This window comes from Oncorhynchus tshawytscha, linkage group LG23 (assembly GCF_018296145.1).
Source record: "Oncorhynchus tshawytscha isolate Ot180627B linkage group LG23, Otsh_v2.0, whole genome shotgun sequence".
NCBI lineage: Eukaryota > Metazoa > Chordata > Actinopteri > Salmoniformes > Salmonidae > Oncorhynchus > Oncorhynchus tshawytscha.
The window spans coordinates 3811912-3837821 of record NC_056451.1 but is presented as its reverse complement, the minus strand read 5'-3'; the positions used below and the strand labels follow the sequence as shown (position 1 = coordinate 3837821).

Sequence of the window (25910 nt, the reverse complement as noted above, 5' to 3'; positions counted from 1 at the left end):
CTCTCTCTCTCCCTCTCTCTCTCCTCCCTCTCTCTCTCTCTCTCTCTCTCTCCCTCCCTCTCTCTCTCGCTCTCTCTCTCTCTCTCTCTCTCTCTCTCGCTCTCTCTCTCTCTCTCTCTCTCTCTCCCTCTCTCTCTCTCTCCTCTCTCTCTCTCTCTCTCTCTCTCTCTCTCTCTCTCTCTCTCTCTCTCTCTCTCTCTCTCGCTTTCTCTCTCTCTGTCAATTCAATGTAAGGGCGTTATTGGCATGGGAAACATGTTAACATTGCCAAAGCAAGTGAAGTAGTTAATAACCAAAAGTGAAATTAACAATAGAAATTAACAGTAAACTTTACACTCACAGAAGTTCCAAAAGAATAGACATTTCAAATGTCTCTCTCTCTTTATATCCCATATTAAATTAAGAATCAGGTCCAATAGTGCTTTAAGGCAGCCTTCTCCTTTAAACTGACAAAATGTGATTCTTAGACTCCCTAAACAATTCAATGATCACCGGCCGCTATTGTAGCCTGGAAGAGATAAGAAGCAATGATTCAGGCTTTTGGACGGGACTATGAGAGAGAGACCGCATCACCACCTTGACAACGAACAGAGGGCCCTATTTGGAGACGGTTGATGGGAGCAAGAGAGTGAACGAGAGAGTGAGTGAGAAAGAGATTGAGAAAGGGAGAGGTGAGGAGGGGGAGTAGAGAGAGAGGGGGAAGGGAGAGAGAGGGCGAGATGAGACAGGACATTTTGGGGTAACTGACCTTAGCAGAGCGAGCGAGCGTTGGTGGGAGGACAGACAAACTCTGTCCATATTTGGCAGGCCCATATGAAGCAGGGAGACAGACAAGGAGATAAGCTGTACAAGGAGAAGACTTATCACGCTTTGACCAATTGCATCTTCAAGTCATTTTCACAGAGAGTCAACATGGTCCATTTAACAGATGAATAGGGTGTGCTCTCTGTTACGATGCCAAGTAAACCTCAGTGGGGACCACACAAGCAGGGGCAGTGTCTTTATGACGGAATACAATGTACCACTAGAGTCACAGTCAAAGGCACTTGCTGTGGTTCACCAGATCTTCTTATTTCTTATTTTGATATTTATTCATCTATTATAAACTGGATGGGTTGAGCCCTGAATGCTGATTGGGTGAAAGCTGTGGTATACCACAGGTATTACCCCATTTAAAAAAAAAACTGTTTTAATTACATTTGGTAACACTTTTCTAATAGCAATAAGGTGTTATAAACTTAGCCGTGGTATATTGGCTGTATACCACACCTCCTCGGGCCTTAACACTTAAATATAATTTATTCAACACAATAGTCAACAAGCAATAATAAACAACTCAGACAATACTGAGTAGCGATAGTGGCGCATTTTGCTACAGAGCTCATTTCCATCCGTAGTCCCTGAAAGTCCCTGAGTTTGCCACTCATCTAGTTTGAATCCATGTCTGTCTGCCCATGGGCACGTGTCTGGGTAAAGTGGCCTCTACTGTATATGACTTCAGCAAACAGAGCCGTTTTCAACTGTGCCGAGGTCGAAGAGATTATATCTGTCCAAGATAAGATGCAGGATGGCATCAAAGCAAACAGATCTCCTAAGTCACAATGAGGGTAATTATAACAGTGGATATATAAATAGCAGAGGAGAGGAAAACCTGGTTGTTTGCTTTTGAGGCTTTCACTGTGTGAGTGTTTGAACACTGTGGCCAGGTAAGGGGGAGGGGGGTGCTACATAGAGTTCGTTCTAATCACTTCCTCCTTCACCCATCTGAGTGGGGCTTCCGGCGCTCAGCTCCACTGTTGTGGTCGTCAATGATGCTTTCTAAAAAATCACTTTTTGTTCACGCTCGGGTGTGTGCTCGTCTCTGTGCTCATCTAGAAACCGCCCCTTAAAAGTAGCCCCGCTTGTTTGAAAAAAGTGAGAGTGGCGAAACAAACGATCTGCGGTCCTCCGATCGCTAATTGAAAACAACGTGTATATTCCACTGTAGTCACGGGATGTTTTCTCTGCTCATTCATGTCACAACATTATCAGACAAGTGTGTGAAATAGGTTGATTGAACGTGTTGACAGCCCAAAGCTTTGACTGTAGAACCTCAAACCTGTACGGAGCAGCTAAATGCCCAAGTAAGGAAACAAGAGATAATATGTATCTGAATCATTTCCTCTTCATCCTCTAAATAGCTCAGTCATATCTCACGGGAGAGGCATTGTTTCTGTCGTGTAAACATCATCTGATTCTTATCTCCCCTTTAGTTTAGTCACGCCTCAGAGCTAGTACGGATATTATTATCAGATGCAGTCTGGAGGATTGGAAACGATTGAGTCTTTGCCAGGTTTGACAGGTGAAGATAAAGCTTGAATGACAAGGCTGTCGCAGGCCTGTTTCGTCCTACACAAGCAAGAAAGGAGTAGCGGATTTGAACCGTTGCTTTTTCCAGATGTTATCGCTAAACATTCTTCCCGGATTTCGTACAGGGAGTTTTTCAAATTGGCAATTAGCATGGTAATCACGGCGTTGCATATTGATGCCAAACAATAGAATGTAGATTGTCTTTATGAAACGTTTATTTTTATTTGTCTTTGTGTCTCTCAAAATGCTCTTCATTGTCCTCGCTTTCCTTTACAATGTCACGTTAGTCCAATGAATTTGATGACGAAAGCTCAGTAAGCTTGTCCGGAAAGTGCATTGTCATGAGTTACAATTTCAGAGGAGAAAGATCCAAGAATCTAAGCAATATGTCACTCTGAAGTTACTCTGTTTTTCTAGACTCTAAAATGAGCTGCTGGCAGCCGTTCTGGTTTGTATAAATCACCACATATCCGATGTTGCGACGAACATGCAGCACAAGTGTCCTTGTCTACCTCCTAGTGTGTGTGTGTGTGTGTGTGAGTGAGCGTTACTTTTCTTTTCCGAGCTCATTTCCAATCATTCTTGCGTTGAGTAAAGACGTGACACGCCGCCCTTTTCTTCTCTTTAAAGAAGAGAAAGTTTCACAGAACCACATAAAACAACAAACGCCAAAATTGCTGGCGCTGACGAAAGCCCAACCAAAGTCAGTTCTCGGAATGGCTTTCATTTCACAAGCCGTTTTGGAGGTTCCTCGTGTAGATCGGGTTCTATTATTAACACCAAGGGGGGCTGCTGCTGATTCCTGGCCGTAGGTTTGTGGTCTGAGACGTGGGAGGGAGGAGAGAGAGGGATATGTTCAGAAGAAACAAGAGAGACACATACATGAAAACTTAACGAACCGCACACCGTGAACGTCTCCCCAAAGATGTGTCATGCTAACCAAACTGGAGACTGAGACGTTTCCTTGTTTCCAAGTTAGGGCAGTGACAGACACACACACGCGCGTAAACACGCACAGACACACTCACACGCACCTTTACATGGCTCACGTAGACTAGGACACCAGCCGTCAGCCAGATTGCGACCACAGTGGGACGTGGTGAATTAGACACCTGCGAGTTGATGACTACCACCATGAAGCACCGCCTGGTCGCTAAAACTAGGGCCTAGTCAGGTCACGTGGTCAGGAAAAACTCAGGGCCCTAGGTATAATGCATTGTGCACACTCTTTCCACAGTGCAATCAAAACAGCTCTTTTATGGAGACAGTAGGTCATCCACTCCATAGTTCCACTCTGAGAGCAGAGCAGCCAATCGTAATGAGAATCAGAGTGCATCCCAGAAAACCCTCTTGCCAGGCTGTCTCTTCCCTTCACACGACAACTTACCGGGCCTAGGCCCTCTGTGCTCAACACCCCGCAAACCCGTCCTCGAACCCTCACCCCCATCCCTGGGAGGAAACCAGTTCCTAATAAATACTCAGATCAGGCCTGATCACTTTAATGCGAGCAGACAGACACAGACAGGCAGAGATGTGGAGAAAAACATGTGGGCCATAACCCGCAGGTTGGGAGGAAATAGAAGCCAGCTGGGGATGGGACTCACAGGGTGAATCTGCTTTCATGGAACTGGGAAGGAGAAGGTTGTGTGTTTGGAGGGGGACACACACGCAGATAGCTGGAAGGAGTGGTCAGAGAGACGGGGGGACATATTGAGGAATGATCGGTTAGAGTGGTGGAGACAAATAGAGCTGGGTGGAGGAGAGGCAAGCTCGAAGGATCCCTCAAAGGATCTCATTCTGCAGATACTGTAGGAGAGGGGGAATGTGTGACAGAGCGTTTGAGAGACTATGAAGCTTTACAGAATAAATCAAATTGCTAAGTATTCCATGTATTGCTATGTATGTAGGGTTTACACTTTTGGGACTATTCCATTGGTTCCATTGCAATAGGCAAGCTCAATCAAATGCAGCTAAAATACTAGACCTAGCGTAAACCCAGGTCTGTACTATGGAGAGCCTGTTACAAGGCCTAGTATGATGTTCCCTAGTAAGTGTATGGAGGTGTCATCCTGGGACCTTCTTAAGGATACAGACCTTACCTAGGGAGCCTCTAAGACAGATGGACCGGCCCCGTGGCTATGACAAGACTGACGTAAATGAGCTTCCCACTGGGTAATCACACCAGCTCATCTCTCCCCAAAGGAGACTGGGGGTGTGAAAGTGAATCTCTCAGTTACGTCCTGTCCCAACAATAATAACATCATAACATCACGATAGGGCTCTTTGTCATCAAATCACAACACTCATTTATTCAGACGATGGAAGTGGAAGGGCTTATTAGTATTATTACGACCTTCATCAGGATTGACTTATTCTTACTTTGTTAGTAGAAAGTAACTATTACAAGAAATACACTTATGATGGCCTGTTTGTAGGCTGAATAGAGTGTCAGAAGACTTGCCAAAACACTTATGATTTGCCAATCAAACACTAACCGCACCCATTAACACATTTCACTGTGTGCAGAAAGAGCAACAGACAGTGCATGTATTGTGACTCAGAAACTTTTTGTTATTCATCTGGGTGTCTTAATTCAAGCCTACAGTAGTTGTGTCACAGTACTCGTGGCAGAATCGGAGCACGTGGGGGTTTATAAAGGGTTTTCTCAGAGAAACTGGGTCTTTTCATCTTTTCCTTAGGGTTTGGCTCTGGCGTGTGTGTGTGTGTGTGTGTGTGCGTGTGTGCGTGCGTGCGTGCGTTCGTGCGCAACTGGAGGATATGTTTACATATCCAATAAATAGTGCACATGCACACGTCATGGTCAGTCTCTGAAAGATGAACACGGATCTTGATCACACATCCAGGAAACCTACTGTACGATGATTGTCAGTCCAAACTAATCAGGAAATGGCGGAAACATCTCCCAAATGGACTCTGAGTGAGTTGGAAGACGGCGGCATGAGCAAGTGGGGTCATAGCACTCTCCTCCTGCCATTAGCTGAAGTCAGAGCTCCTGAAACCGCAGGCATACCATACTCTCTTAAGGAGCACGGACCACCCCAATCAAATCCTTTTTCATCCTTCCATCCTATTTCTCTCTCTCTCTATCTCTCTCGCTCTCTCTTTTTGTCCTGAGAGCAACAATTGCTTTTGGAGCACGGAAGAGGCCTAGGGGTCCCGGGCTCCTGCAGCAGCAGTCCATACTCTTTAAAGCACTCTTTCATAGGATATCAGAGCTGAAGGAGAGTCCAAAGAAAATAGCGCCGTTTCATGATTAGAGCCAGCTGTGGCTTTCTGCTCTGATGACTCATCTATTTTTTGGGGGTGGAGGAGGGAGGGGGGTTCTGAGCTGGCGTTTGAGAGGCCAAGCAAATGACACAGTGTCTCTTTTAATCGCGGGTTGTTTGTTTGGTTTTGGAGGGTATCCTTCCCACAATCCATCTCACTACAACTCCTTTACTCATACACTCAGTTCCTCGTTCAGCCACGTGGACCTACGCAACATTTCTAATCTGTCTTTTTTCTCTCTCTCTCTTTCTCTCTCTCTCTCTCTCTCTCTCTCTCTCTCTCTCTCTCTCTCTCTCTCCCTCTCTTTTTCCAGTCCCGATAATAAAGACAGAACCGAATGATGAGTATGAGCCTCTGGGGGCTCAGGGGCTGTCTGTTCATTCCAAGCTCTACTATGGCCAACCCAGGCTCACTCCTATCATACCTGTGGGGGACGCTGACACATGCCTGGTCGGGGTTTATTCCCCCTGCCCGCCTTGCCATGGCAGCATTGGCAGCATGCCCCCCTCCTCCCCCAGGTCCAGCCCAACACTGCACGACCTGTCCCCCGTGTCTTACCCCAAGTGTCTCTCCACCAGCCCTACGCACGCCCACAATGGCCCCTTGGCGTCCGCCATCCAAGAGACGCCAGGGCTGCGCCCAGCGCCGCTGGTCTGCCCTTCCTCACCCGACCAAGCTCCACTGGGCATGCTTCACTCCCAGGGCAACAGCCCGCATCACCTTGGTAACCCCAGTCCCCATGGCTTCCACCCGCTGTACCACAGCAGCAGCCCCTCCACCTCCCCAGGGTCCGACCCCTCCACTCCAGATGGGGCAGCAGAGAGCCCGTTCGCCCAGGCACCAGATTACAGCCCCACCCAGGGACAGAGCCAGACTCAGGCCAGGAGCAGCCCTCCCAGCCTGCTGCCGGTGGACGCCAGCCCCCGCGACCTAGCAGTCACCGTCAAGCGGGAACCCCAGGATCTGGACCAGATGTACCTGGACGATGGTGAGTCACAAGAACAAGGTTTATCTACCTAGACCTGTCAATCAAAGCTCTCTATTAGCTAGTGACATCACATCATCATTGCCATTATCACATTGGTGTGATAATTGGTGTTTTTTTTCCTTATGAAAACACAGGGTCATAAAAAACATAATTCTCGTTTCTCTCTAGAACGTTCCACTTACAGTGCACATGACGTTAACTTTACACCTTTGCTTATCTACACACCCACACCCACCCACACCCTTTCCCCCGCTATCAACCATGGGTTTACGTCAGAATTGTTCATTTTAGACATTACAGATTCTTTTTGTTTTCGCAACTACCGTGTATGTTGTCTGAGTTAGTAACAGCTTTATTTTAACAGTCAATTGGGCCTTGATGGGATTTGCGAAACAATCTGTCAAAACATCAGAAGCAACGAGGTCAGGCAGGGAGCAAGAGAACAAAAACAGTGGCGCACGCGTGCCGGCCCCCGACTGTTGACACAAGGACTAATGAAGGAAGCAAAACAATAGGTAGGGGTTTCCTGAGCTGCAACGCATCTCCCCCCCCTCGGTGCGAGGTATGTCAGGAGGCAGGAGGCGCTTTGTTTTCCCGTGTTTTCCCTGCGGAGGGTGTAGTGTTGGAGCTGACGTCATCGAGGGAGGCTGGGGTGGCTGGGGGGGGGGGTCACTTGAGCCCCACTGGATGTGAATGGGGGAATGCAGCATTTGTGTGTAGAACCCATATTAACTCTCTATGTGCCCCTCCCCTCCCTCCTCACAATCGTCCCTCCCTCTGGTCACTCCCAGCCTGTTATGGCCCTGTCGGGGTTGCTCATCACATTATTGTTATGCTCTGGTTGTGCGGTATGCAGCATACGTGGCGGTATGCCAGAAGAGATCAAGTCCCCTTGCATCCAAACAGGGTGAACAATGCGATTCCCCACTCAACTCAGGAACATCCCTCTTCCTGTGCACCTTTTGTTTCACTCCTACTGTAAACAGCAGTAGACCTACAGCACTGTGTGTGTGTGTGTGTGTGTGTGTGTGTGTGTGTGTGTGTGTGTGTGTGTGTGTGTGTGTGTGTGTGTGTGTGTGTGTGTGTGTGTGTGTGTGTGTGTGTGTGTGTGTGTGTGTGTGTGTGTGTGTGTGTGTGTGCGTGCGTGTGTGTGTTTGCATGCGTGCTCCAGAGCCAAGGGAGCACAGGGGTGATGGGCATTAGGGCCAGTGCTGTAATTGAGTTGAGACGTGGCTGTCAGCAAATCTGTCCAGCCTGATGAGTCCCGTTTGTCCTCGCCTCGTAAACAGACAATAGCGAGAAGTGAGGACGTCTGTCTGTTATCGACTCCATAAAATGAGCACAACACAACACTCAAATAGGACATTCTACAAGTCTTTGTCACTTCACACATCCAGAGCTAGCATTTATCTTCTGACTCCGCGCCAGCTCCTGGCATGTTTCCCCCTACTGGACATTGAAACAAGAGAACACTGGCGCTAAATCCAAAGGAAATACAATTAGCATTGTCATGTACATGTCTAATTCCTTTTCAAACTTCTCAGTAGTTATGGGCAGGCAAAGGAGCCAGAGTATGAGAATTAATCAAATAAGAGTGAAACTCAAGCTTTATTTTGCGCTAGGTAAAAGGTTGTTAGGGGGTCATTTGCCCTCTGCTAAAGTTCTAACCCTTAAGTAGTAACCATGTCTTCATAATCCACCACCGCCTAACACCACCCCATCAACTGTCACTTTAGCGGAGCCCATATCTCTGGACCAAGTGACCAAATGTTATTGGGCCTGTGATTACAGATGCATTAGAGACTCACAGGAATGCGTATTGATTGGCAGAGGCCTACCAAGGCGTCCCTGGTAAAACCTTGGCCCGCTGCAATCTCGCCTCATCTAATGTCTTGACTGAGCATCTGTGGTGGGCTAACTGTGCTCCTGGAGTACCGGTAAGTGTGTGGTGGTAACAGCATACTCCAAAGGCCTCTGCACGCTGTACCGGTCAGGTCTACCGGCCCCATTCCGGACCATTCCAGACCCCTCGAATGAGCCTGAGATAAAAAATAATAATTAGAGCTGGGAGAAGTCGACGAGCTCCCTTTCCACAGTCATTACCTTCCATTATTATCATATGTTAGCGAGTTGCTCCATTAAAAGGGCGACGGTAGGGGATGACCTCACCAGGCGATTGGGCGGGCGGAGGTGATTTAGCGTTAGCCGCGTAGCATAGAGTCCCAGCCTGGCCGGTTTGGAGCCAGTGATTTGAGCTCTGCAGCGAGATGACACTTGAGCTTCCCCAGAGTGGAGCGCCTCCCACGCTCAGGCCTCGGGCTCTCATCAGCCAGAGGAAATATCTCTCACTGGCCTTCGGCTCGCACTGCTAACCCAGCCCCCGAGAAATCACTCAACCTATCAACAGGCGGAGCTACTGTACCGCAAGGAGCTCTGTTGTCAGTGTGGGGTAGATATGTAGGAGATCTAGAGGGGGAGGGGATGACAAGTTGAACATAAGCCCCTCTAACTGCCCTTCAACCCCCTAACCCACTACCCCCTCCCAGCTAGCACCACTTCATCCACTACTTCTGTGATGGAGCATTGGAGCCTCGAGGCTAGCTAACTGCAGGACATTACGCACTGTCTGTCTGTAAAAGGGTGCCCCAAGGCTTTTTGGGTAATGTCCAGGAGCTGCGATTGTATTTAAATTGATGAATGATCTGTTGGCTTGTGCTGGGGATGTATTTAGGACTGCTGGCCTGCGGCTACCATTGGTTCGCTGCAGCAGGGGTCTGTCTGTCTCACGATAGCCAGAAGAGTTGAGTGAGCGAATAAACCTGGACCAAGGTCCATGGATTGATGCTTAGGGGGAATGGAAGCAAGATGTATGTTAAAGTGAATTTTCAAAAGCTAGCCCTAGAGGTCTTTGTATTGTTTCTGGCCCATTGTCATATGCCAAACGCAATATATACATATCTAATGTGAGGTTTACATTAAACAGAAGTTTCTCAAGTAAAAAAAAATACCTTTCACGTTGAGTCATACGCTCCCTCTAATCCGGGGCGATTTACAGTACATATGGCATTGAGCACAATGTCATGCAAACGACATCAATAAAAACAATAGAAGTGATGAAGAATGAGGAGGGCGGTATATTTACCCTCGCCTTGTTAGCCTGGCTAATTAGCCCATAAAACAGGGGCCTGTGATGACGCCACGTTTTTGTCACACGTCCTAGCCTGAGCTGCAGTTGCGGTGACATCATTACCCCCTCCCGTCACACGCACACACACATGGCCGCTTTGATCCTAGACTTGGCTGCTGTTTACACATCAGATTTGAAGGCTTTGAGCCACATTGCGCACCATGAAGGCCTCTTTGTGCCTGTGTGTGTGTGTGTGTGTGTGTGTGTGTGTGTGTGTGTGTGTGTGTGTGTGTGTGTGTGTGTGTGTGTGTACGTGTGTGTGTACGTGTGTGTGTGTGTACGTGCACGTGCACGCATGTGTGTAATGCAGTCATAGTATTCCCGACTTGGACATCTGTCTGATCCAGCGAGGCTGCCGCTCTGTGTCTTCTCTCATTAGCTTCTGGTGTGATGGTTGATATAATGAAGCGCAGCTGAACTAGCACAGGGCTAACGCTAATCAGCCAGCCAGACTCTTACCATCTGGTTACAGCCGAATACAGAGGGGCCTTATTCACCCACATGAGAAAAACACAACCAAATCAAATCAAATCAAATTTATTTATATAGCCCTTCGTACATCAGCTGATATCTCAAAGTGCTGTACAGAAACCCAGCCTAAAACCCCAAACAGCAAGCAATGCAGGTGTAGAAGCACGGTGGCTAGGAAAAACTCCCTAGAAAGGCCAAAACCTAGGAAGAAACCTAGAGAGGAACCAGGCTATGTGGGGTGCCAGTCCTCTTCTGGCTGTGCCGGGTGGAGATTATAACAGAACATGGCCAAGATGTTCAAATGTTCATAAATGACCAGCATGGTCGAATAATAATAAGGCAGAACAGTTGAACTGGAGCAGCAGCACAGTCAGGTGGAAGTTGAAACTGGAGCAGCAGCATGGCCAGGTGGACTGGGGACAGCAAGGAGTCATCATGTCAGGTAGTCCTGGGGCATGGTCCTAGGGCTCAGGTCAGTTGAAACTGGAACAGCAGCATGGCCAGGTGGACTGGGGACAGCAAGGAGTCATCATGTCAGGTAGTCCTGGAGCTCAGGTCCTAGGGCTCAGGTCCTCCGAGAGAGAGAAAGAAAGAGAGAAGGAGAGAATTAGAGAACGCACACTTAGATTCACACAGGACACCGAATAGGACAGGAGAAGTACTCCAGATATAACAAACTGACCCCAGCCCCCCGACACATAAACTACTGCAGCATAAATACTGGAGGCTGAGACAGGAGGGGTCAACCAAATGTACACTGCTGATTTCTGACACTTGACATGTGTATTCTGATTGCCTTATATTTCAAGGTCAGCTTTCCAGTAGTTGTTTCCTCCTCAACTCAAATTCAAGTTTTTTCTAAACTGAAAACAGACTGCATGAGGCAGAGTGGCAGACGTCAGTGGCAACAGGTTTCTAGACAGACCTCGTCTTTCCTCCCTCTCTTTCTCTCTCCCTCTCTCACTCCCTCAATCCATTCCCCAACAACAATACAGAATTCTAACATTTCTAAGGATCCTCGTCCGCGACCGTTCCCCTCCAACGGCAACTCAAGCTTTTCTCATGGAAACTTTTACACATCCTGGATAGGTGCCCAGACCCCAGGACTCTGCAAAACCCCTAATGATGATTGAGAGCGTGTCCGCACCACTCTGAAAACATGCTGAGTCTCTAACATCGGAGTGTGTGTCGCGAGACTGGCGCGGAGTTGGGGTGAGGGGGTTCATTAAAGAAGCTGCGGTTGGGGTGAGGGGTGTCTAATGGGACAGACTCTATGAGCTGCTGTTATTGAGTTGCTCCCGTGTGTGTGTGCTTGCACACGTGCGTTCTGCCTGCGTGTGTGTGTGTCTGTGTCTGCGAGCCCGCGTGTGTGTGTGAGGAGGAAAGGTAGACTATCTGATGGTCAGCCGTTAGCGGTTAGAGCCTGTGCTTTCACAACACTCACCCTTTGAACTCCAGCTCTGCTGGGAGGGGGCGGAGCCTGGGCTAATAGAGGCGGGAGAGCAATACTCTCTGTTGGTTAAGTGCAGTGTCAAGACCTCCTATCCCCACGGCTTATGCTTCATGTTATTGACAGGTGTAATAGAAGGGGGGTGGCTTCTTTATTATTTATGACTTCAGAGAGGATGTGGACTTTTTAATATTGTTGTTATTGCTGCGTTTTCGTGTTAGGAATCTTGTTTTCCTGGCAGGACCTTGAACTGATGGTGGATAAAGGAGGGTGTAGGCTTTTGGGAAGTTTTATAATGGTAGGAAAAAATAATACAAGGATGTAGGATAGGCCTATGAGAGCCGTTGATGGCTTCGGAGATGGTTAGAGAGACGATGAAGATCACTAAGACATTGTGTCAACTGCAGATTTCTCCTAGTGGAATCAAAACCATGTCTTGTACCCTGCGATTTAAACAATTATTTTTCTCATTTTACTATTGTTATCATAGACTGGCCCAATGTACTATTAGTCACAATTTCCTTCTTTGCTTTTCACATTATTTATGCATATAGTAGGATATGATATGCAATGTCTTAAAAATAGGATTAAGTCCAAAGCAAGGAAAGCCTTCAGAGTGATCTCTTCACTCCTTACACATTTAATTGAACTATTTGATGTTCTGTAATATAATAAATGCATGCTGGACTCAATGAAACCCTGAAATCAGAATATACCATGATCTCATGGTCATAGCGAGATCCCATCGAGCTTTGAGGAATAGGTTACCTTTGCACTGTGTGTGTGTGTGTGCGTGCGTGTGTGTGCGTGTGTGTGTGTGTGTGTGTGTGCGTGCGTGTGTGTGTGTGTGTGTGTGTGTGTGTGTGTGTGTGTGTGTGTGTGTGTGTGTGTGTGTGTGTGTGTGCACTTTTTGGATTACCTTTAGCACCGGGTTCTGTTTCCTCTCAGTGTGCTTTTATCTCTGTCCTCTTGGCCAGGCTTGAGAAGCTCTCTGGTTGCTGTTTGGGACCAGCTGCTTTCTACACTGTTCCCCCTATTATGACATGTCATGGTGTTATAGGCTCTCTGGTCCAAGATAATGAGGAAAGGGGAAATAGTCCTATTTAAGTGGTTACATATAATGGTGAAACTATGATAGGCTGTCACCATCAGGCTTTGAATTGCAGTATCCTTGTCGTAAACTCATGAGGTGATTGGTGAAGGTGATTGGTGGGATGAGCTGTATGAAGACTCTAACTTTAAACATACTACATGGAAGTTAGATATATTTTTGTTGTATTCATTAATATAGCATTCATCCATTTTTTTTCATAAAACCACACAATCCTTAGTTGTAAGCTAACAATGTATGCTTTTGCTCACGGGTGTGGAAATATGTGTCCCTTTCTGTCCAATTAGGTCATTTCTGGGCAATATCTATATTTAGGGGACCTCTTTTGTCTCAAGAGCACCCCCAAAAGACAAAAGTTCTGTATATTCTCTTTAAATGTCAACCTATTAAGTTCCATTGGACTCTGGGTATTTTCAAATGTGTTCCTACAGGCCCAGCAGCAGTAGTCTGCTGTGCTTTCGGGCCGCTCCGTCATAATATCCACAGTCGTTGCGAAAGAATCCGTCTACCACGTAACTGCAGCTCTACATCGAAACAAATTGGGTCTCTCCATGTCAGAGGCCTGATGTAATTAGATGCGGGACCAGATTTCCTTTTTAATGGGTTTTGTGTTTATGAAAGAATGCTCAGATGTCAGGAATGCTTCTAGACGATTTGCTACTGTGAGAGTGTCTGATTTTTGTCTAATTATTCCATGCTGTGCGCACATGGTTAGGTACAGTGGATGAACTGATTTAGGTAGAAGCCAATCTATGGTGTCACAAACTCCACTTCTTTGAAGTGGTGACACAGTGGCTAGCTGTGCTCTCTCATCATTGATCTAATGAAAGTAAAGTGTGTGTGTGTCGTGTGCGGATGCGCGTGAGCGTGTGTGTGTGTGTGTGTGTATGTGTGTCGGTAGAACTTTTCATTGCTCTGTCATTTGTACTTGCCTGGATGGGCGTGTGATGTGTGTTTATGCAGATTCTCCTGACGCAGCCGTTTAGATGGCTGGTTTCTGTGGCTTGCATTCCGAGGCTCCGAGAGTACACATCCAGAAGCCACGGAGCCACGCGAGTCGCAGCGGGTCAAGCCCCAAAGAGAGGCCTGTGGCTTGGCCTGGGATGGGCCATGCATCTGGGTGAGGTGGTGGTGGTGGTGGTGGTACCTCTGCGCCCCATAGCCCCATGCATTCTCTCCACAGCATCTAAAGATGATTGATGTGCATGTGGTTTACAACACTGACAGGGTGATCTATATTGTTCTCCACAGGCTTTGATTGACTCCCATTTGACTCCCCTTTGGCCTGTGAGCCGTTGAGGTTATCTGTAGCCTGGCAAAGACATTATACTAGATATGATTGTAGCTTCCTCTTCTCCAGACCACTGACATATTGGCTTCTGAATGGTTTCACGGTGAATCTTTTCTCACTGCTGTGATAGTCTGCTGGCCACACGCACAACACACAACACACAATCTAAGCCCACGCGTAGATACACACACACACACACACACAGGCAGACAAACACACATTCCTGTGTTAAGTCCCCCTTTACAAAGCGGGTCTGCCACTGCCATACTGTAAGTCCTCACTCTCACACTCTTCATACCGGTGGTTTTTTGTTGCTGTTAGTTTTTTTGGGAATGTAAATACCTGTGGCATCGGTAAAAAGAAGCAGATCTCTCATTTCTGACTCGTTAATAATAGGCCCCATCTGAAATGTATTCGCTCAGTGGTATAGGATCCTGTAGTGACGGATGTCAACAGAAGAGGCCAGGCAGGATGGGGAATGACGTGGGGTTTGCTGCTCTTGGAAAAGCACCCTGTCTCCATTGTGTTCTGTTAAAGAGAGAGATGGGGGGAGAGAGAGAGAGAGAAGAGGGAGAGAGTAGAGGGAGCCATTGAAACAGGGGGTGATGTGCAGTTAGTTTATAGGCCAGTGACAGAAGCTACTAGGGGACTATTCGTTCTTCCCCACTCGGAAGATAGGGACAGAGAGGAGAGTGGGGAAGAACGAATAGTCCCCTAGTAGCTTCTGTCACTGGCCTATAAACTAACTGCACATCACCCCCTGTTTCAATGGTGCAGGCCATTACACAAATCATCCTCTCCAGATATGTTTCAACAGAGAGAAAAGGAGTTTTCTCGTATACACATTTATAATTTTACAGTTATTTATCGATTTCTTCTGTATTTCTTTCTGTAATCATGTCTAGTTTTAGCATCAGGATCACGGGAGATATTTTCTACTTTAGAGTATATATTATAGAGAGTAATGTACTGTATGCATGCTTGACTGTAACCCACTGGGCACAGACCTCAGTTCAACATCTAGTTTTTATTTACATTTGGAGTTGTGAACTAACTGTGAATCCAACATGAAATCAACAATACATGTCACCATGTCATTGGATTTAGGTTAAAAGGTGGATGAAAAAAAGACAATATATCAAATTAAAATCAAATCAAATTTTTTGAAAATGGCCTTCGTACATCAGCTGATATCTCAAAGTGCTGTACAGAAACCCAGCCTAAAACCCCAAACAGCAAGCAATGCAGGTGTAGAAGCATGGTGGCTAGGAAAAACTCCCTAGAAAGGCCAAAACCTAGGAAGAAACCAAGAAAAGAACCAGGCTATGAGGGGTGGCCACCTGGCTGTGCCGGGTGGAGATTATAACAGAACATGGCCAAGATGTTCAAATGTTCATAAATGACCAGCATGGTCAAATAATAATAATCACAGTAGTTGTCGAGGGTGCAACAGGTCAGCACCTCAGGAGTAAATGTCAGTTGGCTTTTCATAGCCGATCATTAAGAGTATCTCTACCACTCCTGCTGTCTCTAGAGAGTTGAAAACAGCAGGTCTGGGACAGGTAGCACGTCCGGTGAACAGGTCAGGGTTCCATAGCCGCAGGCAGAACAGTTGAAACAGGAGCAGCAGCACGGCCAGGTGGACTGGGGACAGCAAGGAGTCATCATGCCAGGTAGTCCTGAGGCATGGTCCTAGGGCTCAGGTCCTCCGAGAGAAAGAGAAAAGAGAGAATTAGAGAGCATACTTAAATTCACACAGGACACCGGATAAGACAGGAGAAGTACTCCAGATATAACAATAGGTAGGAGCAAGCCCATGTAATGCTTTGTAGGTTAGCAGTAAAACCTTGAAATCAGCCCTTGCCTTAACAGGAAGCCAGTGTAGGGAGGCTAGCACTGGAGTAATATGATAAATTTTTTTGGTTCTAGTCAGGATTCTAGCAGCTGTATTTAGCACTACCTGAAGTTTATTTAGTGCTTTATCCGGGTCACCCGGAAAGTAGAGCATTGCAGTAGTCTAACCTAGAAGTAACAAAAGCATGGATTAATTTTTCTGCATCATTTTTGGACAGAAAGTTTCTGATTTTTGCAATGTTACGTAGATGGAAAAGAGCTGTCCTTGAAACAGTCTTGATATGTTCGTCAAAAGAGAGATCAGGGTCCAGAGTAATGCCGAGGTCCTTCACAGTTTTATTTGAGACGACTGTACAACCATCAAGATTAATTGTCAGATTCAACAGAAGATCTCTTTGTTTCTTGGGACCTAGAACAAGCATCTCTGTTTTGTCCGAGTTTAAAAGTAGAAAGTTTGCAGCCATCCACTTCCTTATGTCTGAAACACAGGCTTCTAGCGAGGGCAATTTTGGGGCTTCACCATGTTTCATTGAAATGTACAGCTGTGTGTCATCCGCATAGCAGTGAAAGTTAACATTGTTTTCGAAAGACATCCCCAAGAGGTGGTAAAATATATAGTGAAAACAATAGTGGTCCTAAAACGGAACCTTGAGGGACACCGAAATTTACAGTTGATTTGTCAGAGGACAAACCATTCACAGAGACAAACTGATATCTTTCCGACAGATGAGATCTAAACCAGGCCAGAACTTGTCCGTGTAGACCAATTTGGGTTTCCAATCTCTCCAAAAGAGAGCACTTAAAATAGCCTTACGTTGATTACTTTTTCAAATCCTATCAGTTTTCCACATTGATTTAATGTCATCACATTGATTTCTTGGGTCTCCTAAAGTGTCTACTAAATGGCATACTCATATATATCTATCTATTCCGAGAGAGCGATAGGAAGCAATGGGGCAGAAGCTGCAATGAGAATGGCTATTGGGGGGGGTTGCAGGCACCCTCAACACCTGCTTAGATCCAGGGATATTCAGTCAGACACACACAGGGCAGACTCACAAGAAGGCTGACAGACATACTGAGAGTGAGAGGGGAAAATGTGAGAGTGAAGCAAGCAGCATGCAATCTCTGGTTAGATTCCCTGGCCGTTTCTCCCAATGCCCCTGTACTTCACACACAGACAAAACATACTTGCTTCTGACGGGGCTGAAGCTGTTTTTAACTGAATCGATAGAAGTCTAAGAAAGAAAAACACGGCTCAGAGTGGAGGAGTGTATTTCTCTCTCTTTTTTTCTCATTTTCCCACTGAGCACCTGTAGAGCAGAGAATTACCACGCTGAGGTTGAATGGGTTTGCTTTTAAGGATCGTTCAGAAGCGGTGAGCGTTCAGTGTCCCATTGCTGGCTTATGAACCGTGGAGGATATAAATCTCAATTAGTCCCTAGACTCCCCAGACTGACCTCTTTCTCTCACACTACAATTTTAAGTTCTCGTCTTGATATGTATATGTATAACATGTATAGAAGGTGGAAGCTAAGCCGGTCCTGTCTACTGCCATACCTCACTAAGAGGTAAGACCTCTGAGAGCTAGTCAGGGGAGTCCAGGTTGAAACTCGGAGGTGATGTGAGATTGCAAAAGCTGCACTCTTGAAAACTTTTGTTTATTTCTCTTTAGATGGGGTAAATTGAGATTCTCTTTCTGTTCGGTATTATGAATCACTCATGTCAAATCTGCTCGCACGTTCCTCGTGTCAGGTAAGGTCAGTTGTTAACGCTCCAGGTGAGCGGCGATGTCACATATGTTTTAATTGAATCAGTAAGATTTACTGTATTTGGGAAAAAGAGCGGGACTCCCTCTCTGCTAAGACGTTCATGTGGCGAACTCCCCGAGCGATGGCAAGCATTAAATCTACAGGTGAGGAAGTCGTATAGGCCATAATCAGGTGAAACCGCCATCTATGATTTACCAGTGACGGCTCAGATAGGTTTTTTGTTTGTATGTGTGTGTGTGCGTGCGTTCGTGTGTGTGTCTGTCTGTGTGTGTGTTAGAGTGCATGTGTGCGCAGGGTTGCTGTGATGTGTGTAGGAAGAAGTTGGAACAGATATCCTGGGATCCCTATAGATGTTATAGGATCCAGGATGGCTGGATCAGAACCTCCAGATGTAGAAAGGTTGTCTGTCTGCACACTAGGTAAATCAAAAAAGAGGTTGACGTGAGGAGAGGACTTGCCAAGCCAGCCCACCCCCTTCCCTTTAACCCTAGCCCAGGTAAGTAAGTCCATGAGTCACCCTAAGTTGACCCTTTTGCCTCTCAGTCTACCAATCATAGCAGGTGGACGAAGATTTAAAACAGTGTAGACTCAGAGCAGATTGCAGGTCAGTGGACTGAGAGTGAATCAGATCTGAGACTTACAGTAAATATAAGTCTGACCTTGTAGGTCAGCTGCGAGATCCCAGCAGGAGTGTTGGAGACAGGAGAAAGGAGGAGTTTCTCTGCACTGCTTGAGCCTTTTGTGGATTTAGTGTTTTAGTGCTGCGCTGTGACTCCTGGAAGTTCCTCATGGCAAGATCTTTGTTGTATATCCAACATTGCGAGGCAGATTGAGACAGTATCCCTGCTGGCATTGGGATGGGTCGCTCCAGGAGTATATTGTCAAGTTCAAAGGCTCCCTTTTGTAAATGCATGAAAGAGAATGCAAAAGAACAAGAGCTCCTACCTCTTCACCGGGATGGAAAGAGCAACGGTCCAGTCGAAGGCCAAGCGACAGGAGCTCTACACACACACACACACACACACACACACACACATACACTCAAACGATAAGGTACCGCTCTAAGCCTCATGTCTATGATAGATAGGATCTAATAAAACTTGCACCGAGGTATGCCTTTTTGGATGCAGGGAATGTGGTTTTCTATATAAAACGTGGATTCCAAAATCTCACTTTACAACTGACAGGGAACAGGTGATTTAAAGAGGCAGAATACAAATGCTGATGTCATAAATCCCATTATATGCAGGTGTACGGCCAAATTCTCACTCAGGTGGCTGTAATCTCGCAAAGTATGATGGCTTCAATATGTCAATGCTTTTTCCGCCATATTCAAAAGGGGAGATCTCAATCCATGTGCATTAGCCACTGTTGCCTCATGCCTTTCCAATTCGGTATCAATCCGACCGGGCATGTCTGACGGCCATCGTTATTTTAGCACGAAACTTTAAGTCAATGAGGCATGCTGAACTTTTCAAATCCGACTCCCTTCATACCTTCACCATGCAGGCGTGTGTTTCACTCACTCACTCAGATATTTGTAGACGTTGTGGTCGGTTGGGCTTGCGCTTTATTGCAGCTTTATACGTAAATATGCTATCAAATATATCATGAAATCTTGGTGCCGCTGCGTTACTTTGTACTATTAGTAGTCGAGAAACTGGGGGAGGACACAGTGAAGACAATCAAGTGACTAATTTCAGTCCATCAATGATGAGCTCACAGGAGAGCAGCCCTAACCATGTAAACACCTCCCCGGCCTCGTCCCCGGAGAAGGGCCCCAGCGAACACACCCACCGCCCCCAGGGCCTTAGAGGAAGTGAGAGGAGGAGAGGAACGGGCGGCGGCGGCATCTCACAGAGGAGTAAGATAGGGCGGAGAGGCAGCAGTAGCAACACACCATGGAAGATCAAAGAGAAAGTGCCTTGCCAAAACAAGCAAATCAGTGTCGGGTGGTTTTCAGTGAAAAAGCTGTTGTTTTTAGATTGGCTGTGTAATTTTGGGGTGGCTGGCTATTGTTTTTCAGCCTGTTTCGGTCTGCGAGGCGGCGGTTGCTACGGCCTGGTGTTTTCCGTCTGGGCTGAGCACAGAGCAGACGCTCGCTAGCTCTCTAGGGGTCTACCCGTTTAGCCTGGCAACGAGCAGGCTTCATCTGACGTCGGAGACCAATAAAGCAAGCTGTCTGAGACGAGGAGCACATCAGAGACTCACGTAGGAAGACACAGGTGGAGATGAGATGAGAGCAGCACTTCACTTTATCTCGCTGTCTCCCCACTCCTTGCTCTCCACCGTGGAGCAATACTCGGAGGTCCTGCAAGCAGTAGCAGCCATCAGAGGAAAGTATTCCAAGGACTCCCTCTCTCCCTCTCTCCGCCAGCGTGGCTCAGCCTCTGTTAACCATTACTCCTCTCCCCCCCTTACCATTGGTGTGCACCTTGGCAGTGGAGGAAGCGGATTGGCCGAGGCCCAGGGCACACAGCAACGTCTGCGCAGCAGCCCAGCTGCTGCCGGAAGGGTTGTAAAACTCGAGCAGAGACCCTAACAGTCGACTCCAGCTACACCCCCCCCGCCCTCTCTCTCCGCTCTCTCTCTCCCACACAATTTAACTTTTTCTTTCGTCTCCTCCGGTCAGTCGTGAGGCTGAGTGCTTCCACATGGGGAAAGGCAGGCTTCACACATTAGCCGAGTTGTGGGGATGATATATCCCCATCTGCACATATAATCACATCATTACACCCACAGGGCTTCCCAGGGTATCAGTCTCTGTTGTCTACCTGCTAGTCTGAGACGAATTTATGAAGTGTTCGATCACGATGAAGAATTAGCTTAGTGTAATTCCTCTGTGTCCAACTGCGTTTATCTATAGGGATGAGTTTGTATATGCGTGAGTGTGCTGCGTGTGTGTGTGTGTGTGTGTGCTGCGAGTGCACGTGTCTGTCTGTCTGTCTGTGTGTGTGTGTGTTCGTGCGTGCATGGGTATGTGTGTACCTGTTTGCATGCTCTGACCCTTTCACAACACTGGTTCTGACAGATTCGTAGGGGAAGAGGAGTGAGGGACATGCATCCAGCCTCTCCCTCTAGCTGTTGCAGACCTGCGTGGGAGGCTGCAAATTGTCCATTAAAGCGTTTCTACTGAAACCGAGAGCAGATTTGATATTGTAGGGAAACAAAAGTAATATGTAGCAGGAAATTCAATTGTCTCTCTTTAGCAGCTTCATACTCCAGTTCAGCTTCCTCACCAAATCAATTTCACATACACATTGAGTTCAAACGAGGTTGAACATTTGTTTTGTGGATGTCCAAATGGCTGTACTCCCCTCTTCTGCCTACTACAGTATTTTGAAATAGAGAAGGGTAATGCATAGTTTTGTTTGCATTACGCTATTGTTCCTAAATAATCTGGATTTTCATGCCATGGTTTGCATGTGTGTCTGCCTGTGTGCTCCTTTGTGTGTGCCTGTTTGTGTCTGTGTGCGTGCCTGCATTCATGGATGCTGTCCGTATGTGTTGGTGCGCTTGTGGGCCTGCGTGCCGGTGTGTCCATGTTGATATGAATGACCATTATGATTCAGATCAGCTTCTTCATGTGGAGCCAGAACACAATAAGTGGAAGCTGTGCTTTTCTTTCTGACAAGGCATGATGGGGCACTCGAGGGCCCGGGGAAGTGTAAGCAGAGGAAGAGTACACCTATGTACAGCACCGAGGTCTCTAACCCTAACACCACTGGAGTTAATGTAGTTTATCCACCCTGTGAAAGTCTTTCAGGATGTTAGCTATGCCTTCCTTCATGGGCAGCCGGAGGCCGGAGAGAATAGAAACTCCCAAGCAGAGGATGCCTCTCTTACAACGCTTACAACTCAGAGTTCAGAGGGTATGTTTAGAAAGTTGAGCAGGAAGAAGGTGAAGCGAAGTCAGCGCTGCTGCCAGGTCATTGCCAGTCGTTGATTGGGTAAAGGGGGAATCAGGTTACGCTTGCAGGGACCACCAAGTGTTTTTGCGGCCTGGGAGGCTCTCCTCTCCGTCTCCTCTAACCGCATGGCTATCCTCTGTTCTCAGAGGATAGCCTGGATGTTATCGAACCCCGACGCCAACGCTATCTGCTAACCTCGGCTAACTCAATCCGCCGCGCGGGTCAGGTTTGGCTGGAGGAGCTCGGGTGGCGCGTTCTCCTCGCCCAAATGAAGTCATAATGCTTCTGCCTGAATAACTCAATCAAAATAGGGCCAAATTGCTCCACTGCTGCTCTGATGGACTTCACTGTTGGATCTCGGATCAGTCTTTATCAGAATTGAACAATGACAAGCTCTTTAACCTTTTGGGTGCTTATTGCCTTGGCGTCCATTTCAGGCACATTACGGTAGCTTAACCTAACAGAAGGTTCACTTGGTGCTGTGTTCTAATTTCATGTACAACTGACAAACATGGTTTAGTCAAAGCTTGAAATTTAATTACATGGCATTGCAGTCCCTCTGCTGTGCACTTTGGGCCCTTTCAGAGGTGCCTAGTAGCTCCTCCCTGAGATGAGGGAAGTCTTTTTAATGACTGTTTATGCCGACAGAGAGAGTACCTTGGAGAGCTCTCTCTATACACTTGTTCAGTAGGGCCACACCCCGGAGGGAAAGCTGCTTCTTTCCCTGATGTACTGTAGCAGAGAGATTAGAGAGCCCAACCCAAGCCAATCCCATAGATACATCCATCTATTGCCTGTCCGACCGTAGAAACATGGTTCGACGTGTACTCCCCACCGCACAAACACATAGAAAGTACTGCAGCAGGATAATTATAGAGGTGGGTAGGAGCGATGGCTGCTTCATTGACACACTGTATTTCCATACTACCTTCTCTCCTTTCTCCAAACATTGAGTACGTCTACATGCACAGTAAATCATTTGAATATAAAAACGGATTATGGCAGTAGGCTGATCATGGCAATAGGCCTGCAAACGCTTACCTTCGTGCTTACCTTCCTCCAAATCGAAGTAAGCCCACACCGATTAAAACACCTGGTTTTCTGAGTAATCTTTTGAATTATTAGGACACGGAAGCAGCTTAATCGGGGTTCCAGACTGTGTATTTGATCTGCACGTGCCAGCAGCAGTAGCGCCAGCCTCCCTCTTTTGCGCGAGTGGAGTGAGTTTGGATAAACTGAAAGTATGAATCTTAGAAGTTTAGTTTTCACTAAACTTTATATGTCGGGAAACTTAATCAAAAAATCAAAAAGGCTTCTCTGTGGTAAAAAGGTTTATTTTGATTTGCCAATTGTCTACACTGTGTCCCAATCGGGTAGCCTAAATTCAGATGTGTCCATGTAAACAGGATTAGTTGTGAAATCGTTATTCTTGCAAAATGTGTCAATGTTTTAAACAAACGATTATATTCATCTGACTAGCCACAGTAATCAGGTTATTGTGTGCATGTAACCATACTGATTGTAGGAGAAAGAAAGAGGCGAGGAGAGAGGAGGTGAGAAATCAAAGGATCACAATTGAGATTCAGCCCTCTGTCACTCTCACGACTTCCAAAATGTGCTGTTAAACAGGCTGACAGCTCTGGCTGTGGTTTGAATGCGATTAGAGGTACTTAAGGTAATAAAGGATGCCGCTTTTATTCCGTTTTTTTTTTTTGCCGAGGATTGTGCTGTTTTGCATGAGTGGAATATGTTCAGTTGAATTTTCCACTGTTTTTGTTTATTCAACAAAGGACTTCTCACACTTATAGCTTTCCATACATGAGAAACCAGAACCGGAAAAAATAATATTAAGTTTCCGATGCTGTTGAGAAGCTTGTCAAGCAGGTTGGAATGACAATAGTAGTGTTATCATCAATCAAAGTTTGATCCAAGGAGAGTCGCACATTAACATCTGTAGTGGTTAAAATAATATTTTCAGAACCTAAATTAATTTGGCTTATATATAATGTAACTACATTTGATACTGACTGCCTATCTTCCAAAGATTCACATTATCATCTTTATGAAGTATCCTTTTTCTATTTTGACAGTCGGGCATATTTGATAGGGTCTTACTCAGTCTGCGAGGAGACATTGCCATCTTGCACCAACTCACAAGGCCGTGTGACACCTTGAACTGCCTTGATTTATAGCAAAATTCCATTTCGAACACAATATTCGCCACTCAAATAGGACTTCTCACCATTTTACTGTGTCCTCATGCTTGCCTCCTTCATATGAGAGAGAGTGAGGTGGATGGGGGTTAAAGTGAAGTGAGTAAAGCACTGTCATCCCGGTTAGTGTTGAGTCATGGAAGAAGAACGCAATGAGAGGACCTAGGCTGACCTCTGACCCCGTTTCCCTTCTTTCCTCACCTCAGAAGACTGTGTTTCTCCTCAAGGACTAGACAGGGTGGCCTAGGGCACAGTAATACAACTGGGTCATGTCCATTCGGTAAGGTACCACATGGAAGACAACTGCCTGAAATAGGGAAGGACTACCTTTACTTGTCCAATGAGAAACGTAGATTTCTATTTGATTTGAAACCATTTCCATCACCATTTCCAAAGCTATTTCCATGAACAAGATCCAGGGCTTGACGCCTTAACCTTGATACTAGTCTACAACTTAGGACAGCCCCTACCTAGCAACACGGGTATATAATTAGAGACAGACTTTATAATAGGGTGGACCTTGAATACTGCAATAAAGTTTCACATGACATCTTATGGGGAGCTCTAAGCACAGTAAAACACCAAACACGAATACAAACTAATTTGTCCCTGGTCAGTCAATTATTTTGAGGCCTACCTAAGAATGATTATTTCCCCCTAGAGATGCAGATAGCTGATGGCATTAGCTAGTTAAAAAAATAACTCTTTGTGATAGTTGTGTGGTGTAACAGTTGGCCACATCCTGTTTCGGTGGCTTTCTGAACGTCAACAGGGCTCAGACAGGAGGCTGTCAAGGACCGTTCAGTTGAACTACCTGTACAATTTTTTTTTTTTTCCCCTGCACCTCGAAAGTGGAAAATATTAGTTGATAAAGCGTAGAAAAACAACACTGTGGTTAATACGTGGGTGGTGAGATGTCAGTGTTTTTATCCTGACTGACAAGAAGCGAGGAAGCTACTGCTTTTCTCTCAGAGAATAGGTACATTTGTGGCATATGCTGCTGAGGTGTTGGGTTTTCCCTCCCTCACAATTCTTCTCTGCCCCAAGCTATTTTCTTGTTTCTCTCACAACCATGGAATTGAAGACTGGCATTAAAGTTTGATAATTTAATTGTAACACGCTTGTGTGCCTTTTTTTTGTTGTCCCGAGGAGGCGTAACTAAAAATAACCCCAACGTGTAAAAGCCTGTTTAGCCCGGAGCGGAATCACTGGTAAAAACAGCTAGCGGTGTTGGCTCAGGTTGACTTTTTCCAGTGGGAGTTGAAAGGGAGGTGAGCCCCAACTCTGTGTGTGTGTGTGTGTGTGTGTGTGTGTGTGTGTGTGTGTGTGTGTGTGTGTGTGTGTGTGTGTGTGTGTGTGCACACGTGCGCGCGTGCATCCGTGCATTCATATTCAGAATTATTTCATCCTTTTTACCTCTACCAAGCTGTTTCAGTCAATCAGAATTCAAACACTGAACTTATTTATCATAACTCATATCCATAGACATTCATATTCATAGAAACACCAGGAAAATACAGTATTTAATCATATAAACACTTCTACTGCCACAATAGATGAAAGGGTGCCCTCTTTTGGCCCCCCCCTCCTCTCTTCCTGTGTGTAGGGTGGTGATGTCTGTGTCTGTGTGTTTGGGGGGGGGGGGTTGCAGTATCTGTGTGAGTAGCTTGTCTCCACTGTATGCCTGTTTGTCCAGTGGGCCAGGAGCTGATAAAGTAGGCCTAGTCTGCCCAGTCTGCCCTGGTCTGTGGGTGCAGAGTGGATATGAGGAGGGTGCTTCCGTTCCCACCTCCAGTGATGTGGATAGTGACCTCACTGAGTTCCAGACTGAGTGGCCCTTCTCTCTTTCTCTATCTCTCTCTCTGTCTTTCTATCTCTCTTTCTCTCTCTCTGTTCCTCTGCTTTACATTAGAGTGCCTTGAGGAGCCTCTAGTTTGCTCCCAGTCCTAGGGCCCGGGTCAGTCACTTCCCCCTCCAATGTGCCAAAGCACACAGCAGATAAAGAGAGGGGACTGCTCTCTGTCT

The 25910-nt window shown here is 46.4% G+C and overlaps 1 protein-coding gene across 1 annotated transcript in view; it reads left to right on the top strand.

Annotated features, from left to right (window-relative positions):
* Positions 1–25910, top strand: part of LOC112223134 (nuclear factor of activated T-cells, cytoplasmic 1) — a 66841-nt gene that overhangs the window by 38807 nt on the left and 2124 nt on the right. The window contains exon 9 of the mRNA XM_042304461.1: positions 5951–6625. Coding sequence (XP_042160395.1) covers positions 5951–6625 — 675 coding nt within the window. The remainder of the gene's footprint in view (positions 1–5950; positions 6626–25910) is intronic.